Here is a 20,450-nt window from a genome sequence, read left to right on the forward strand (position 1 = left end):
CCCCAGGGACAAGTGTTTTCCAATAGACCCAAATGTTCCTGTTTCACACCAATGCTATGCAGAGAATGTGAAAGGAATATCCCACTTAAGTCTTCCGAATGACTGGTGATATGAAACGGAAAGTCCCCATCACCTCTGGAATCTTTCTGTGGTCATCTGTTTCCATCTGGGAGAACATTAAATGAATGAGCATGCCTCATGACTCAGCAACTTATATAAAGTACATTTGAGCCCATCCATGAAAAATGGGCTACTATTCTGGCTACTTTTATGTCAACTTAACACAAACCATAATCATCTAAGAGGAGGGGACCTCAATTGAGAAAATGCCTCCATAAGATCTATCTGTGAGCATTTTCTTAATTAGTGATTGGGGTAGGAGAGCCTAGCCCATTGTGGATGGTGCCATCCGTGGGTTGATGGTCCTGGGTTCTTTAAGAAAGTAGGCTGAGCCAACCATGATAAGCAATCCAGTAAGCAGTACCCCTCCATGGCCTCTGCATCAGCTCTTGCCTCCAGGTTCCTAACTTGCTTGAGTTCCTACCCTCCCTGCTTTTGATGGTGAACTGTTCTATGGGACAGTATGTGAAATAAACCCTTTCCTCCCCAACTTGCTTTTGGTTATGGTTTTCGTCACAGCAATGGCAACCCTAACTAGACAGTTGCCAAGAAGACAAACCAAGAGAAGAGTGTCTAACAGCTGTAAAATTAAAGTGTAATTGACCAAAATAATGGCTTTTCATAGACTCAGATATATCCCATCCCAATCTGTCCCTCAACTCAGTCCCTGTGTGATGAATGCTCTGAAGATGACATTGGTTCCAAAGTGAAATATATACAATGCATTTAGATGGATTAAAGGAGAGGCTACTGTGCAGCTCCAGAGTGAAATGGTGTCTGAACTACCAAACAACAGCCCAAACCATGACTCAGAAAAACCTCAACTTCAGAACACACCTGTCTACTGTCCTTTTCCTTTTAGATCAGCCTAAAACATGTGGAGGCCAAGAAGGTTATTCAGATTGATTCTGCTTAAGACATGCTGGATTGGATAAAACCAGGTCATTTGTTATGATGGCACCCCAATTAAGCCAGCTTAACACCCCTTATTGAGGCTGCTGTATAAAGCAAGGGAGAAAAGTAAACATCAGACCTGGCCATCAGCCTTCCTGCTGTCAAGTACAGTGAACTATCAATCAAGTTGGAATTGCTGGCTACAATTTTGTCACCGAGAAAATGACTCAGTAAAATGACTCTTGAGATCTGGTGATAGAGAAGGAGTGGCGTGGAGTTAGCTCTCCCCTCCGGCTCCTCGGGATGTGCCAACCCCTCATCTTAGCAGTGTGACTGCATCCATGAGGACGGTCTCTCTGCCTGTTTTCCCATCTGCATCATGAAGCTAATGCTGCTGGCCTCGTGGGTCATCAGAAATCAGGGGCTGGAGAGACGGCTCAGTCGGTAGAGTGCTTGCAGCACAAGCACAATGGGTGTGGTTTCGATCCCCAGCACCCACGTGAAAAAGCCAGGCATGGTGATATATGCTTCTAATCCCAACACAGCCGTGGTGGTTGACTTCAGGTGGTTGTCAATTTGACACAATCTAGGATCACGGGAAAGAGGGTCTCAATGAGGAATTTCCTCCATCAGGATGGCCTGTTGGCATGTTTGTGAGGGCTTGTCTGGATTGTGTTAATTGACATAGAAAGACCCACCTATTGTGGATGGTACCTGGGTTTGGGCTCTGGCCTGTGTAAGAGCAGATAGAACGAATGAATGGATGCTCTTGACTATCGATGTGATGTGAGCAGACATTTCAAGTTCCCGCTGCCTTGACCTCCTCACAGTGATGGACTGTGACCTGGGTCTGTGAAACAAAATAGGCCTTTTCTCCACTAAGTTGCTTTTGTCAGAGTCAATGATGTCATGTGAGCTCTGACAGCCTCACCACTACATCCTTGGAGGTTGCATCCCATATTTCCCACATAAACAGCTTCACCTTGTACACTGGCCCCCATGTAAAACCATTTAACTCATGATTCCCAAGGAACAGCCTATGCTGAATGCTTCCAGCATGATTGTAGACAGAAGTGGGACCAATGACTAGGGCAACTTCCAACTTCTTGGAGCTAGCTTCTGGGAGTTTTTCTATGATTCTGACATTTTGAAGTATATGTGAGAGATATATACACGTGTGTGTGTGTGTGTGTGTGTGTGTGTGTGTGTGTGTGTGTGTGTGTGCGCGCGCGCGTGCGTGTGTGCATGTGTGCCTGCATGATATGAGTTGGGATCCCTGTAGCCAAATCTGATCTTGAATTTGCTATGTAGCTGAGTATGACCTTGAACTTCTATTCCTCCTGCCTCCACCTCCCTGAGTGCTGGGATTACAATTTTGCCTTCCATACCTAGTTTTGTTCTGTGTATATGAAACCAGTCCACCCAACTACCCAAGGGACCCTGTTTATCTAAAGGAGATACATTTAATGTCTAATACACTTAGGATACTGCCCTCATGTGTAAATCTGGTCGCATGTAGGATTGTTTGTAACAGGCAAAAATTAAAAATTCCCATTAGCAGTGAACACATGGACAACACATGTTCTAAACATATAGTGGGGTATGATTCAGCCATCAAAAAGGACAAAGTGCTGAGATATAGATGAGCCTCAGAAACACATTCAGCAACAGACCTGAAAAGGTCACATACTTGGGGTGGAGAGATGCTTGGTAGTTAAGAGTGCCAGCTACTCTTGCAGAGGATCTGGTTTAAGTTCCCAATACCCACATGGCAGCTCACAACACTCTATAACTCTAGTTCAATGGATCTAACGCCCTCTTCTGGCTTCCATAGACACTGCACACGTGTGGTTAAAAGACATACATATAGGTGAAAAAAATTCACATAAAATAAAAGTTTAAGATTGCACATTGCATATTCTGTTTATATGAAATGTCTGGAATAGTCCATAACAATTGAAAGTAGGCTGGCAATTGCTCAGGGCCAGCAGTGGGTAATAGAGAGTTAGTGCCAAGAGTCTCTTCTTGGAGAAAATGAAAATCTCTAGGCTTGGAATGGGGTGCTGGTTACATGACTGTAAATTTACTAGAAAATCAATTTGCTGTAAAAAATAAGTGAAGGCTGAGAGAAAGGGGAGTCGTACAGAATTGGAAAAACTATCTTTAATTCCTGTGTCACTTTTGGACCTAGCATTTCCTTGCTGGTTATTATTGCCCTCACAGTTATTGTAAAGAAAATTAGAAGCAGAGGAAGGTATTATTTTAATGTTCATTACCTGAGGAGATAATTGCCACTTGGGTTCTAATATATTCCCTTCTGATCTTCCTCTGTCCAGAGATACATTTTTAAATTAGGATCATGCTATGTTTTCATCTGTGTGTCTCATCTGTGATGTATGAAGCTTAGACCTGCTCATGAGTAATGGAACCTACCAAATTAAAAAAAAAAAAGCCTGGCATTTGGGGAGTGAACAAAATCCTGTTTTGCTAAAATTCTGAATAAAACAAAAATACATGAGTTTTTTTTTTTTTTTTTAAGAGCTGGAGATGTCTCTCAGTGGTGAGGCATTTGCCAATCACAAAGGATGCCTTGGGGTCCATCCTCATTACCAAAAAGAAAAAGACAGACTTGCTGGGCATGGTGACAGACTCCTGCAATCCCAGCTCCTGGGAGATAGAGGCAGTAGGATCTGTAGGCCAAGGCCCAGCTTGGCTATATACCATATAGTGAATTCAAAGCCAGCTTGTGCCAAGTGAGACCCTTCTCAAAAGGAAGAAGAGGAGTGGAGGAAGGAAGTACAGGAAGGAAGGTGGAAAGGGGGGGAGGGAACCTGTGCCTGCTTCTCAATACAACACCACCCTGTTTCCTCCCTCATCCCGCTCCATCTCACCTGCTGCAGTCTTCCTGCTGGGAGACAAGGCCTCCTCTCATCCTCAAACCATGGAACAGGTATATTTGTTTGATTTCATAGGTGAAATGATATCCTGTGAAAAATCACATTCTAAATGGTCTGATGTAGAAAGTAATGGAAGACTCCAGGCATAGTGACACATGACCCACAATCCCAATGAAACAAGACTCAGTTTCCATTTCACTAGGCTCTCTAAGCAAATACTGGTGCTGTGTAGAACTTGCATCCCACTGCTATTTCTAGGGAACATGTATGCAACTTAACAGCCATCCATAGCTGCTAAATAACTCCACCTGATGGACAGTAATAGTAAAGGTGTCTGTCATGACCCACTATAATCGCTAGGCTTGGCCTTGGTGCCAGTCCCCTCCCTGCATGCTATCCAGACACAGGGAAAACACTATGACACAGTCCAGGTCCCTAATACTTTGTCAGCTCAATTAACCAATGGGAACAGAAGGTAAAAATCTCAAGTATGTTTAGAATGACTTAGTTAAGTGCCATTGTTGTTTTTTTTAAAAAACATGATTTGGAGGTTAAGAGTGCTTGTTGCTTTTGAAGAGAACCAGAGTTCAATTGCTGTTACCCATAATAGGTGACTCCTAACCACCTGTTAGTCCAGCTTCAGGAGATATGATAGTCTCTTCTGACTTCTGTGGGCACTGCCTTCACATATGCATGTTCTCATATACAGACACACACATATGCATAATCAAAAGCAAAATAAGTAATGACGATGATTTTACTTACACGAGGGACCCAAAATATTCAAACTCATAAAGACAGAGGTGGGATGGGGCTGCCAGGATCTGGAGAGGGTGGTAAGTCCACCATTCAATTGCTGACAGAGGTTCAGTGGGGAAAGGTAAGGAAGTTTTAGTGGCAGAGAAGCCTGATGCCTGGCAATGTGGATGTCCTCAATGCCACTGAGCTGTACACAAAAACAGTGAGTATAAATATACTGTAACACAATAGCTCAAAATAATAAGATATAAGAATAATGAAGAGCATCTGGAGAAATGGCTCAGTAGCTAAGAGCAAGACTGCTCTTCAGAGGATCAGAGGACCAGAGTCTAGTTCCCAGCACCCACATGGGGACTCACAACCTGTAACTCCAGTTCTAAGGATTCTGACGCCCTCTTCTGGCTTCTATGGGCACCTGTACATGCATGCACATATCTACACATAAATAAAAATAAACTTTTTGATAAGCCCCAATCATGGTTTACAGATTTTTGTTTGATTTCCTAGTGGGAATGAGATCCTGTAAAAAAATCAAACTACATAATAAATGTTCTGACATAAGAAGTAAAGGATAAAGCCAGGCATAGTGCTGCATGCCTGTAATTCCAGGACTCAGAGGTTGAGGCAGGAGGATCACAAGTTCAAGGCCAGCTTGAGCTGTGTAGTAAGTTCCATGCCAGTATGGAATACAGAGTAAAACCTTCTCAAAAGAACACTATTTGATTAATTAGTTGCTTAATTAACCAAATTTAGAAATAAAGGACAACAGCTTATCAAGAGAAGACACTGTGCACATTTGAGACCTAAACTCAACAGGTCCACGCATGGGAGCCCATGCTGAACTCTGCTCAGCACTTGAAACCTCTATAGAGCCCTCCCTGTGTCCACACTGCTCAGTGTGAAGGCAGCCATGTGCCTCTGGATGAGGGTCAGTGACCTTCACTGGGTTCCCTACCACCACAGTGAGGATCAGAATGGCTCATATCTCAGTGGTCCTTCCAGCTCTCCACACAATCAATCCTGAAGCCCCTACACACCCAGCCAGAGCCCCATACCACACTCAGGGCTGGAACTTCCTCAGATGGGCTTTCTCCACGAGAGTAAACGTGTGAGGGTCAATCACAGTCTATCCTGGGTGGTCAGCTCCTTTCTCGTCTACTATACATGTATCCAGGATTCTAGGGTCATTGCTGGTCTGCCATACACATATCCTGGGTAAGTGGCATGTTGCTAGTCTGCCATACATGTATTCTGGGTGGATGGCTCAAACTGAGGCTTTTTATCTATTGAAATGGAAAGTCCATGAAAAAGAGCCACTGTCCTAACCAAGCTTGAGTTATTAGATTTGTCACAGAGTTGTCCCATGGGCAGTGGAGGCTGCTGATGAAAAAGAGAAGAAAATGGCAGGGGGCTAAACGTCTAGAAAATACCCAGAAGTTCCAGAACTTGCAATTATTCCTGGAGCCAAACAGCCTTGGGGAGAGCATTGCACTTGAGTATCTCTGAACTTTGCATGTAACTTCTCTCCTTCCCAGACATAACTAGGGAAACAAGTGGCAAGGTGGCTGAACAGGTAAAGGCACTTTTGCCTTTGCTGTGCAAGCCTGACCACCTACCTGACTTCAGTCCCCAGAAACCACTCTCAAAATTTGTCCTCTGACCTCCACATAGGTGCCATAGCTCCACTGCAGGTACATGCAAGTACACACACACACACACACACACACACACACACACACACACTAATAATAAATAAATAAAACAGTGAATTTAAAATCACTTGAACTAGGAGAGCAGGATGGGGCTTACTGAAAGGGTTTTGTCTTACCCAGTCTTTTCACCCAAGAAACAAGCTCCTTCTACTGAGAAAAAGACATCGCCAGCTGGCTGGGCAATAACACATGGGAAATTGAAGGCAGTCCTGTAATTAAGTTCACAAGAGGCCAATTCTTCTGGCCATATTTCAAACACCCGTAATGTCTTCTCATCCATTCTACCCAAACGACTTTACTTCATAATATATTCAGAGCAGGGGGACATATATATATAATGGATTCTTCTGAGATATTCAATTAGTTCAATAAAAAGAGAAAAATAATTTTTCAACAAAGAAATTTAGCCAAATGGCTAGAGCTGACAGTGAAAAAATGGCTGTGGAGTAATTATGCATTTCTGTGGAGTTGTTGTTCTAACAAAAGTTAGCACTGTGGCCCGTTAGGAAGAGCCCTCCCCGATGATTAATCACAGGGTTCCTCTTCCATTCCTATTTGTTTGAATGTTCATTCTGCATCCATCTTTGGGTGTTAAAACATTTCAGTTCCCAGTGGTCCAGGAAGGGCTCTCTGTTCTCATTGCTCACAACTCCCTCTTCATCTCTCCCCCTCCCCATTAATGAAAAACGAAACAAAACAAAGCAAGACATGCCTGGAACATTCTCCTTACAAAATCCCACTGCTTTTTCCTTATTTATTTTTTGATTTGGGATTTCATTTTGATTTTGGTTTCTTTTTCTTATGGGGGACTGTTGAAGCAGCCCAGGCAAGGTTCAGACTCACCATTGCAGGCTAGTTTTATGTCGTCTGAGAGGAGGGAATCTCTATTGAGAAAATGCCCCCACCAGATTGGCCTGGGGGTGAGCCTGGGGTGCATTTTTTTATTTATGATTGATGTGGAAGGGATCAGCCCATTGTGGGTGGTGCTGTCCCTGGACAGGTGGTCCTGGGTGCTGTAAGAAAGCAGACTGAGCAAGTCATAAGGAGCAAGCCAGTAAGCAGTACTCCTCCATGGCCTCTGCAACAGCTCCTGCGTCCAGGATCCCGCCCTGAACCCCCTCAGTGGTGGACTATAACTTTAAGATGAAATAACCCTTTCCTTCCCATGTTGATTTTGGTCATGATGTTTTATCATAGTAATAAAAGCCCTGATCCTCCCGCCCCAGCTTCCCAGATCATTTTCTTATCTTGCAGTTCATCTCCCCTGTGCTTTCTCCAAAGCCACCATCTGTCTGTAAGCTTCGGGATCCTAACTGTCAGCCCTCTAGAATTCTAATTTCCAGAAAGGCTTCTAACAGCTCTAGCATTTCCCCTGAGCGCTGAATTTCTGCAGAGTTTGAGGGACTGTTAGCACAATAAGAGCTGGACATGTGGTCTGTTTGCAGCTTTTCTCTTCCTCTGAGGCCTCACTTGAGCCCTTATTCACTAAAATAAGGTATTTTCCCTATGCAAACTGCCTATGGCATGCACCTCTTAATCCACTGTGGAGACTCCCTGCCAACAGCACCCAGCATCTCCTATCCAAATAGCTGTGTGTTTTCTAACAATGAGTCAGATCAGGCTGCTCCACGGCCCCTCCTTTTTTAATTATCTTTGTGTGTGGTTGTTTTGTCTGCATATATCTCTGTACCTCATGTTTGTGCAGTGCCCAAGGAGGCCAGAAAAGGGTGATGGATCCCTCAGAAATGGAGTTATCTGAACCACCATATGGGCACTAGGATAGAACCTGGGTCCTCTGGAAAAGCAGCCAGTGCTACTAACCACTGAGCCACCGCTCCAACTTCACAACTCCCTTTTAAAACCTCTAGTGGTAGACAGAGGGGTGATGGCTGAGAAGTAAAAGGCGCGTTCTGCCAAGTCTAATGACCTGAGTTCACTGCCTGGGACCCACGAGGTAGAAGGAAAGAACTGACTCCCCAAAGTTGTCCTGTGACCTGCACAAGTACATACACATGCATACAGACATGCAAGCACACACAGTGTAATAAAAAGTTATTTTAAATAATTGTCAAACCACCATCATTTGGAGACCGTCAGTATTAAAGAAGTATTTCTGATCCTTATGGGAACAGAGGAAATAAATATACATGCTTACAATTTGTGGTCTGAAAATTGGCTCTAACTTTTCTAAGTGACCGTTGGAAGCCAAGTCTGGTGACACACATCTATAATCCCAGTACTCAGAAAGGTGAGGCAGGAGGATTGTCACTTGGAGGCCAGACTGAGCTACAGAGCAAGACACTATCTCCAATAGCCAAGGGCTGAGTGGAGATGTACTCGGTTGTAGAGCATTTGCCTTGCATGTGTGGCTAATCGTGCATACCTGTGATTCCAACACTCAGGAAGCTGAGGCAGGAGGATCAAAGGTTCAAGGACAGTCCTGAAAAAAAGTGGCATCTTTTACTGTCAACCCAGATGTAACTGTTACTAAACAATGAATACAGAATGCACCAAGTATCTATAACAGCAAGCACCCTGGTAGGCCAGCCTCCTGCTATACCATTGGCTCACAAATACCACCTTTTCCCACAGGCAACCCTCCTGCGACAGGCACTGGGACTCTACTGATAACCCTGGAGGATGTAAATGACAACGCTCCATTCATTTACCCAACGGTGGCTGAAGTCTGTGATGATGCTAAAAACCTCAGTGTGGTCATTTTGGGAGCTTCAGATAAGGACCTTCACCCCAATACAGACCCCTTCAAGTTCGAGATTCATAAACAGAGTGTCCCTGATAAAGTCTGGAAGATCTCCAAAATCAACAGTAAGTCAACAACTACAAACGGCCAACCTTTGGTCTTCTGGCTTCGAACTTCTGTTCTCCCTCCTCCAAGATGCTCCCTCTCCCACACAGAGGTGCCCATGGGGTGTGTGTGTGTGCACACGTGTGTGTGTGTGTGTGTGTGTGTGTGTGTGTGTTGGTGCGTGCATGCATGCATGTAGTGTTGAGTGTTTTGACCAGGGTGAGAAAACCATCTGTAGAAATGCTGAATGTCAGTTTCTTACCTGCACAAGCATGGCTGTTCTACCTTCGGTTTCCTTCCTTTCCCTAGTCTTCACCTTAGGTGGTGTGCCCTCACTCTAGTGACTACTGTGATCCCAACATTCCCTGGACCATTCAGTGCTCCCTACATATTTTTTTTTGGGGGGGGGGCGTTTCGAGACAGAGTTTCTCTGTGTAGCTTTGGAGCCTGTTCTGGAACTAGCTCTGTAGACCAGGCTGGTTTCAAACTCACAGAGATCTACCTGCCTCTGCCTCCTGAGTGCTGGGATTAAAGGTGTGAGCCACCACCGCCCGGCACTCCCTACATTTTTACTAGAGTGTCTAGTTAAAGGCCAGTTCTTTTTTTTTTTTTTTTTTTTTTTTTTTGCTTTAAACAGCACAGGAGTAGATAGATAAACAGATGACACTCACAAGACTAGATAAATGGCTCAGTGATTAAAAATACTTCCTGCTCTTGCAGAGGACCCCAGTTCCTTTTGCAGCACCCATGTTAGGTGGCTCACAACTCCAGCTTCAAGGGATCTGACCCCCTCTCTGAACTCTGACAGCCCCTGCACACACATACACATAAATAAAAACAAAGTAGGTATTGAGAGAACTCGAGGAAATGCTCCTACCGTGCAGCCCAAGTTAGCCTTCCTCCTCCCTCAGCCTCTCTGGGGATTACAGGCATTCGTCACAACAGACAACTCCCATGCATTCTTTCTTTGCAACTGACTTGTGCTGAGCATGGTCCAGAAGCCCAGTCTCAGCCTTGGCAAGCTGGGGCTTCCTGCTTCCCAGGCCTCTCCTGGCCCCACTGTCTCACTGAGTTGGAAACTGTGTTACCACTGACACTTAGCAGCACTTTGCAAGGCCTATCTCCTTTCATTAGGGGCTAATGAAAAGAGTACCACGGTATCTCAGGAAGCTTGTAAAACCCCCAGCACTCCATTGCTTCCTGTGGACCTCCTCCTTTTTGACTCAACCTTCCTGACCTTGGCTTTGATCGTTGACTTTGATACTATTGCCATGTGCCTCTCTCTCAAAATGACTGTCAGAAGCAATCTCCCTTTCTTCCTGCCTTTCCACCTGTGTGGGTAGAGTTGGAAACATAACCCAACATTGATCACCAGCCTTACTAATTATGAAGCACCCTTTATTTATTATGTGGGTGGGACTGATTATGTCCTACCCACATCCTTCCCCAGCAACAACTGAGTTTGCCTTGTCTTCAGTGATGAACTTATCCTGCTGTAAATGCCATCAGAGTTCACTTTTGCACCAGTGATAGAATGGGGAGGTGGCGGGGGGGGGGTGTTGAGACTGTATTGTACAATTGAGCATAGACATTTCTAATTAAGAAAGTCTAGATAGAGTCTGTTGTTATACCGCCAAACCACAGAACTGTCATGATGAAGACATTGTCTCCGAGTCATCCATCCCATGCAGCCTGTTGCCACTGTGTACATGAAATGTGGCTACTGCCACCGAGGAACTGAGTGTGTATTACTTGATGTTAGTTGATTTCATTTGAACACACCTATGACTGTAAGTTATTTGCACAGAATGACTTCTGTGCACACCAAGGCCCCAGAACCTCACTCTGCCTCCAGCGGGGGACTTCTCCTCACTCACAAGGATTTCCTGTCTTCCAGACACCCATGCTCTTGTGAGCCTGCTTCAGAATCTGAACAAAGCGAACTACAACCTGCCCATCATGGTGACAGATTCAGGGAAGCCACCCATGGCAAACATCACAGACCTCAGGGTGCAGGTGTGCTCTTGCAAGAACTCCAAAGTGGACTGCAACGCGGCGGAGACCCTGCACCTCAGCCTCAGCTTGCTGCTGTTCTTCTCTCTCCTCAGCTTATCAGGTTAGTCCACATGACTCCAGCATGCGTATGTGCACCCATGAACTTCACCACACACAGCCTGTCTCTTCCCAAGGAAGTCTGTCCCCAGATCTTTAGTTGGTATCTGTATGGTTGAAGCTCTCACATGTAAAAGTGTTCCAGCCAACGTCTGAAAGCATCTGAGTGGCCCCCTTCCAGCCAAAGGAGATGTTTAAAGAGGAGCTGCTATTTGGCAAACCTGTCAACAAGCAAAACTTGCCTGGAACTAATAAAAAAAAAAAATACACCAAAATTGGCCAACTGCTCTTCCACAGGCCACAGCTTTTCCTGTCCTGCTTTGGATGTGAAATATCCTACACAGGCTCATATGGTCGAGCACTTTGTCCCCAGCAGCTGGCATTGTTTGGGGAGGTTGGGGAACCCTTAGGTGGTAGGACCTATCTGAAAGGAATGGGCTCCTGGTGAGAGGTGGGGGTGACCTTGAGGGTTATATCCTGTCCCTGCTTCCAGCAAGAGCTCTCTGCTTCCTGGTTGACCCCTTGTGATGGTGTCTCTTGGCTCTGTTACCTCAGGCTGAGCTGTGTGTCATCAGACCTTCCCTGATGGACTGTGTGTCCTGAATTGTGAGTTACAATAAGCCCCTCCCTCCTTCCCTAAGTTGTTTCTGGGAGGTATTTGGTCCCAGAGAGGAGGAAGGTAACTCTCACAACACACTTCTAAAAGTTGCCAGTGGTGGGGCTGGAGAGATGGCTCAGCAGGTAAGAGTACTGGCTGCTCTTCCAGAGATCCCAGGTTCAATTCCCAGCACCCACATGGCAGCTCACAACTATCTATGACTCCGGTTCCAGGAGATATGACACCCTCACTCAGGCATACATACAGGCAAAGCACCAATGCACACAAAATAAAGTTGCCAGCAGACATAGATGGAAGCTGGGCTAAAGGAAAATATGTATTGTTGGATATTGTTTAATCCTTCACGTGACCCAAATCCACAGGAATAGGGTCCTGAATGGTAAAGTGCTGAGGGATGAGAAATAAAAAAGACAAAGCTGGGAGCAGGAGATTGCTATGCCAAGCAAATTTATCAAGTACAGCATCTTATAGACCATTTGTAGGGGGGGAAAGTCAAGGTCAGCAGAGAGCTAAGTCAGACAATGTGGACAAAGAGAACACCAGAATACCCCAGACACAGCAGCCTTAGGAATGATAACCACATCCCTTGAGAAGAGAAAGTTGAGTTCCCGAGACTGGAAACCTTAACACTTTTGAGGCCCCAGCCCCAGCCCCACACTGGACCTTACCAATTCTTCCCCTAAGCAAGGACAAGGACACAGAACTGGTGTTCCTTTTGCCGGTCACCAAGGCCTCTGAAAATGCCTTGGATCAGTTCTGACCTTGGCAGTTGTTCACCTCAGCTTCTGCTGCCCAAAATGCTGTGGGGCCTTGACATTTAAATTTTGAGAAATTACTGGTGTAATAGTGGGATGAAAAATTGATAGAAAGAGGGAACACAGCATATTGCATCTTGGTGGCAGGGTGGGTAGGTCAATAGGAGTCACACATTTCAAATCTGACACTGGCAGTGTGTGAAGTTCTGTGTGGGACCAGAGCTCTCTAAGTAGAGCTAAGGGGGAAATTCTGGCAGTGTGTCACTGGCTGACGATACTCTGCATCTTCTAAACAGAATGTGTCATCACCTTCCTCCCACCAACCTCTGATGACTGTGCCATCATCACTCCCACCATCCCACAATCCTCAAGGCTCCTTCTAAGTTCTCTAGTTCCATTCCTGCCCCTCCCCCTCAGCTTAGGTCCTTCTGTCTTCACTTGCTGCCATGATGACTTCATTGTCTTCCTAACTTGGTGCCTATATGAGAGTTTGAGGGAGCGATAGATGCTCTCCGAACAGGACGAAGGGCTAAGAGTACCACTGGAGATGGATTAGTTAGAAAAGGTTGTACGAATCCATCAGGCTTCATATGCAATGGAACACCAGAAAGCAAGGACAGTGGAGAGCAGGTCAGCTACCATGAACAAATAGTGAAGCAACACACCTGATAGTCCCTTGCTTTGCTGACAGAATCTTAGTCCTGCTTCTGGGGATCTAGAAAGTCTCCTTCATGAGTGGACATCCCCGACGCCTGTGTACATGTGGCTGATTTGATAATAGACACCATTAGCCTGCAGGTCAGCCTTGGGTCGTATCAGCTGCAGAGATGGGGGTGGATCTCACACCAGCTGCATGCAGAACATCAAGGGAACTTTTAAAACATACCCCCACTCTGCTCCATTTGAAACTCTAGCACCGGAGGTGTGGCTCAGAAAGCTACTCACATCAAAGGCTCATAGAGTGGCAGATAATAAATGCACAGAGGGAGTCACAGCTACCCTAGTGTGTGGACTCTTATTATAGCGGTTCCTGGGCCTCCTGACAACCCTTTGTTCCACCCACATTATGGGCATGTGTGGTCTCCCTGGGTTGATTTTTCAGTAAGGAGGAGAGTGAATTTCAGAGTTTCAGAGTGAAGGTACTTGTTCCGGTGATGCTATGAAAGTTCTAGCCCCGGTGAGTGTTGGTGAGCCACCATAAGACAGCCTCAAAGAAGTTTTTTTATGGCAACAACCTTCCTAAAAGATATTTAAGAAGTTTATAGAATTAAACCATGGATAAAACAGGAAGTTCCCTTAAACATCACAAAGACAAAAAACCTTTAATCCCGGTGCTCCAGAGGTAGAGGCAGATGGATCTCTATGAGTTCAAGGCCAACCTGGTCTAAGTGAGTTCCAGGAGCTATGGCTGTTACACAGAGAAACCCTGTCTCAAAAAAAAAAAAAAAAAAAAAAAGAAGCAAAAGTTCAAGACACTAAATGGGTCAAGATTTGGGGGTAAAAGTATTTCCCAAAAGCACAGACATTAGATTCTCAGCTCAGCCATGAGACTTGAAAGAATTTTGGGAAAAGAAAAATAAACTATTAAGGTCTGTTTTATGTCTTATGGCTCAGCTAGTGAAGGTGCTTGTCGCCAAGCCTGGCAAACTGAGTTGGATATTCCAGACTCACATAGTGGAAGGAGAGAATCAGTTCTACCAAGCTGTTCTCTGATCCCCAAATGTACAGGCACACACACACACACACACACACACACACACACACACACACACCAAATGTAATTTTAAAAATTTAAGCATGAACTTCAAACTACATCACAGGAGCCAAGTCTGGCCCACCACTTGTGTGTGCTTTAATAAAGTTTTGTTAGTACACAATCCCATCCACTTACATGCTGTCTGTGGTCGTCTGCTATTCCAGTGGCAAAGGTGAACTTTTCCACAGTGATTGCATGGACTACAAAGCTGAAAATATTTACTACCTGGCCCTTTACAGAAAGAGCATGCCAATGTCTGCCTTCAAGCATTGTCCGCAAAACTTCAGCAGTTGTAGAAGAGGCTGATACCAGACAGCATGGGAAGCAAAACTGCGTCCTCTTCCCTCCAAACAATACTCAGGATCACATGACCTGGCATCAGCACCCTGCTGTTCGAAGCTTTTCCCCCCTATGCTCTTCACTGGCCTGATGATTTTATTCCACTCTATAGATGAGAAGATGGATGCTCAGAGAGACCCCCAGGCAAGACAGTGGGGAAGCCAGCATTGGCCATAGGACTGCCTCCTTTATGGAAGTAGATGCCAAACATTTGTGTTTATTATAGTATAGATGGCTTTCTCCAATGACTGAGAATTGACTGGAAGCCTCTGCACACCCTGCTCTGACCTCTTTTTAAAAGGAAAATAAGACTAATAGTACAGAGAGTGGTTAAAAAATGTAAATGAAATTATCGTTACTGTCAATTTTACCATCTAAATTATGTACTGACGGCCTTGAAGGGCTGCAAGAACCTTCCATGAGTGCCCTCCGTGTGAAACAAACTTCTGGTTTGTTGTTGCTGCTGCTGCTGTTGTTGTTCCCCCAAGCACAGCTGTGGTTTGACACGGACAAATCTCTGCAAACAGTTCTAAATTAAGAGACCTGCTCAGAAACCTTTTTGACTGTGATGTTAGGCTTAATTCACCTGAAGATTAGGTGAAGAATCTTCCAAAATTAAATGGCCCTGTGTTTGGAGGAAGCTGGGGGCCACTTCAGAACAACCTCTGTCACTGTCACTGAAAAAAAAAAAAAAAAAAAAAAAAGCTGGGGACAGTCAGGATGGCTCAATAGGTAAGGTGTTTGACTTACAAGCATGAGATGATGAGCTCAATACCCAGAACTCACAAAAAAAAAAAAAAAAAAAGCCAGAGCATCGTCTGTCACACACCTGTAGTGTCAGACAGAAAAGACAGGAGGATCCTCAGGGCTCAATGGTCAGTCAGTCTAGACTGCTCGGCAAGCCTCAAGCCAGTGAGAGACCCTGTCTCAAAAGGAAAGATGGGCAGCGTCTGAGGATGACACTTGAGGCTGTTTTCTGTCTATACACGCACACTCCTGTATACAGGATGAGACTAAAGAAGGCTGGAGAGATGGATCAGTGGTTGAGGAGCTGGGTTCCCAGCTCCCACATCACGCAACTCACAACCTCCTGGAGCTCCAGCTCTAAAGGATCCAATGATCCCTTATGGCATCAGTGAGTGTATACACACACAAATACACACACACACACACACACACACACACACACACACACACACACACACACACCAAATATTTTCCTTAATAAAAGAAAATTTTGTTCTAGAAAGTTTAAAGATGAGCCAAAGACAGTTGTTATTTTTTTAGTTTAATTTCTACTAAGGTATTGTCTGCACACACACACACACACACACACACACACACACACACACACACAATCGCAGCTGCTCAGTCACACCGTAACCAAGGGAGCTCTCTTTGCTATTGATCCCTCTCTGGAATCCAGGTTTCGACTAAGCTGCTTTCCCTAATGATAGCTTTGCCTTTTCTTAGAATTTCCTGGAGTGCGTTTACACTTTGTTCCCTTCTAATGTGAGATGTGTTGTGGACACAGGGAGAATCCTAAATTACAGAATCCTCACTGAAAGGCTGTCTTCTGCCAGGAGATGACCCCAGGCAGGCTTTGCACAGACACTGTGGTCCTTTAAAGCCATTCGACTATAGGGACAATGATAGCTGACCCTTGAGGGATTTCTTTGTACCACATGCATGCAAGCAAAATACTTTACATAAATTATATAGATTACCTCATGGAGTCATCTCAGCAGCCCTGGGAGGTGGATCATTTACATGATCTTCTAAATTGACTTAAAACAGGGATTGGAGACTCTCATTTAAAAACAAAGGGCTACAGACTAATTTAATGGATTTTATTCAGCCCCCATTTTTTTTTATTTTAACCAAGTTGTCCCCTAAGGAACAGCTGGTAATGTCTAGAAATACTTTTCATTATCATGACGAAGAGGATGCTGCTAGTGGCATCTAGTGGAGAGAGGCCAGGGACAGAACTAAATGTCATCCTGAGCATGAGATGAATGACACCTACTGCAAAGAGACACCCTGCCCCAAATGTCATGAGTGCCAAGGCTGAGAAGCCTGATGCTGGCCTTGAGCAGCATGGCAGCACCTGGCAAGATGTGTGGCACTTGACCATTTAAAAACCTGAAAAGGACTAGGGCTAGGGAGACGACTTAGCTCATAAGTGCTTACTAAGTAAGCGTGAGGACCTGAGTTCAAATCCCCGACACCCCCCCATAAAATGCAAAACACGGTGGTACATGCCTTTTTCCCAGTGCTGGGGTGTGTGACAATTGTATCCCTGGAGCTTGCTGGTCACCCAGTATAGCCAAACCAGTAAGATCCAGGATAGTGAAAGACCCTGGCTCAAAAAACTGAGGTGAAGAGTGACTGAGGACAATGCCTGACTTTGACCTCTGGCCTCCACAGACATTTGCAAACACACACACACACACACACACACACACACGCACACACACACACGCACATTCACATATATGTGCATGCAGAGAGAGAGAGACATACACACACTAAAAAAGCTATTTATGTATACAATTTGAGCTGGGCATGGTGGCTCACATCTGTTCCCCCAACAGTCAGAAGGCCGTGGGAATAAAGGCCACCTTGGCCTACATAGTAAGTTCCCGGCCAGCCTGGGCTATGAAACACCCTGCCTCAAAACAACAAATGTAAAGAATAACCTTACTGCACATCTTCAAAATGGTTTATGACTTTCAACCATCTGGCAGAAGACCTGACCATTATAAGGAGGGAAAAAACACCTCAGGGGGAAGTGCATTGCAGAGGGTCCTTTCTTTGGTGGTTGGAAGTGGGCCCAGAGTATCTCTGAAAAAGTTGACCAGACCCAAATTAGTAACAGCCTGCGAGTGGGTTCCTTCTCTCCTCCATGGCACTAGACTGTCTGTAACAAAAGCCCAAGAGGAAGAGGGCTTTGTCACTATCTCTGAATATGAGGTAGTTTTCTAGGCTTGATGAAATCCAAAGTCTGGGCTGGTATCAGTACAGCACTTACTGGAGTCCCATGGACACAGCCATAATTGCAGACAGAGAACTAACAGAAGAAACTGGATCTGGGCATCCTGGGGACAAAGCTTAGATGAGTAGAGAGAGCCCTCACAGATGGCAGGATATAGTGACCATGAGCAGGAACTTCGATGCTGGCTTGTTAAACACACCATTCATAGGTACCACTTGTGTGCCATGTCCTCACAGCCCACAGGATATCTCATTTCCTTTGGGCTAGAGAGCTGCACACATGTGGATGGCTAAGTAGGAACATATAACGATGTCGTCACCCTGATCCCTAGAGCTAGTGAACAAGTCACCTTACTTGAGAAAAAGACATTTTGCAGGTATAATTAAGTCATGCATCTTGAGATGGGGAGATACCCTGGATTACTAGGGCCAGCCTGATGTAACCACACAGTCCTTACATAGGGACCAAGGAGTAGCCATGTGATGATGGCAACAGGGAGACAGAGGCAGAGACAAGATGCTACAGCCCTGGATTTGAACTTTAAGGAGTCACAGAACACATCTGTCTTTAGATTGCAAGCTGGTGAGGAGGCATTAAATCTATGAGGCTCATTTCAGGTCTGTGACTTCCAGAACTATCCAGGAGTACATGTGTGTGGTTTGAGGTTCGTGAAACTGTGGCTACTTGTTTTGCCAACAATAGGAAATGAATCTGTTGTTTCAAAAATCTCTTTGCTCTGTGGCAAAATATATATGATCAGATAGAAGATTGATAGTTAATAGATAGGTGAATAGATAGATATATAAATGATAGAGAAATAGATGGTAGACAGTTGTCTGATTCATTGAAGACAGACAGATTGATTGAAAATAGATGATGATGATGAAGATAGATAGATAGATAGATAGATAGATGATAGGAAGGTAGATAGATATCTGATTGATAATAGATCTACCTACTTGATTGATTGATGATAGATAGATGTCTGAAAGGGGGATGCATCTACATGGGACAATCATCGGTTGGTCTCTGGGCTCTGTTCAGTGTATTCCTAGCCCAGCACATCCATGCTAATGATCAGAACACAAGGCTCATTTGCAGCAGCACCAAGAGATGCTGTCAGTCTCAGGGAAGAACTTTGATTCCTGAAGCATCAGCACTTTCAGAAGCTGACTTTTAGGTTATTGAGGGGTATGCTGAGCCTCACATACCACTGGTCTATAATCATAGCCCCAAGTTCAGCTTCTTTAGTGTAGCCCGTGAGATAATTCTGTCTTCAAATGCCACACTAAAGAAAAAGATAATGTTCATGAGAGTGTGGTGTGTGTTGGAGCCTGTCAATCACTGGTCTGTTTTTGTTGAGTGTTTTGAAGTGAGTTTTGATATTCCCCCCCTAATTCTGTACCTTCTCTACTCAGGTCTGTGAGAATGCCACGTCAGAAGCTTGACTCCCAAGTTGCCATAGCAACAGGAAAAGAAAAAAAAAAAAGTCTATCCAAATCTGAAGATTGCCGTTTACAGCTCTCAAACTTCACAACCAGGCCTCAATTGTTCCACATTCTCCTTTTTCTTTGCAATTTCATTTAATCTGTACCTCATCATTTGACAGCATCTCTTCCTTCTTCCTTTGATTAATGGAACCCTCTGGATTTGCCCTGAATGTTTAAAAATCATGCAAGTCACTGGACCTTAGGGAGCAGGAACAATGACTACTTTTTCTGATGCGTCCACACGTTGCTAGACAGTGCTCCACCCATGCAGCTGTGCGGTGGGTTTGTATCTGTACGTGGATGGGTATCTGTCTGTGTATATACCCAGTATTTATGTAGAAGACTGTAGGAGCCACCTGCTTTTGAGATGGTTAGACAGAGGACGTGGAAGCTCAGACAACTGAGCTCTCCAGCCAAGGTCAGTCCACTGAGTTGTCACTCATTGTGCAGCAAAGTTGCTCCAGGGGCCTGCTCAGACTAAACACTGAATGCTGACCAACCAGCCAGGCAGGTCCAAGGGTTGGGGGTGGGGGAAGGGCAAGAGAAAGAAGTCTTCTCTCCTTAGTAGGACTGCCACCACTTCCCACTGTCACCAAATGCCATGGTCCTGACTCCCAGGTGGGGAGCGAGGAATCAGAAGCTAAGGGCTGAACTATTCTCCCATGGGCAAGTGTCTGTAATTGTACCACCCCCAGACCCACAGTCCTACAGTCTTTATGATGACACAGATCATGGTGGAGACCCTCTCCCTCCTTGGTATATGTACAAGTACAAATGTCATCGTGGTGTACCTATGAAGAGACCAACAGGTACCATCTTGTATGCACATATATTACCCACACATATACACCCGCATTATGCATATCCACGCCGTTTGTTTCATATATACAGGCATAAAATAGAGTAAACCCAGGTAGTTTTTAAAGTTCCCTTCCGTGTGACTACCGTCGTTCGCCAAGCTGAGAATAAAAAGTTGTTCATTATGTCTGGGAAGGAATTGAGTTTTGTCCTGTGAGCATGTCAGGCTAAGAAGACCATGTATGCTCCCACTGAGATTATCTTCTCTTTGACAAACTGTAAATGAACCATCGAAGCTCACACCAAATTTTTTTCTGTCAAGTGAAGCTAGTGCCAGCCTGTGGCTTTGGAGCTCAGAATGAGCTAGGGGAAGGTAAGGGTCTTAGTATATTTTAATG

At 44.9% G+C, this 20,450-nt stretch overlaps 1 protein-coding gene across 1 annotated transcript in view; it reads left to right on the forward strand.

Moving 5' to 3' along the window:
- Window positions 1–20,237, forward strand: part of Cdh13 (cadherin 13) — a 997,178-nt gene extending 976,941 nt beyond the window's left edge. Inside the window, 3 exon segments of the mRNA XM_035442709.1 lie at window positions 8,975–9,208; window positions 11,086–11,304; window positions 19,183–20,237. Coding sequence (XP_035298600.1) covers window positions 8,975–9,208; window positions 11,086–11,304; window positions 19,183–19,190 — 461 coding nt within the window. The 3' untranslated portion in view covers window positions 19,191–20,237.
- Window positions 20,238–20,450: the final 213 nt, after the last annotated feature.

Source organism: Cricetulus griseus, chromosome 3 (assembly GCF_003668045.3).
Source record: "Cricetulus griseus strain 17A/GY chromosome 3, alternate assembly CriGri-PICRH-1.0, whole genome shotgun sequence".
Classification (NCBI taxonomy): domain Eukaryota; kingdom Metazoa; phylum Chordata; class Mammalia; order Rodentia; family Cricetidae; genus Cricetulus; species Cricetulus griseus.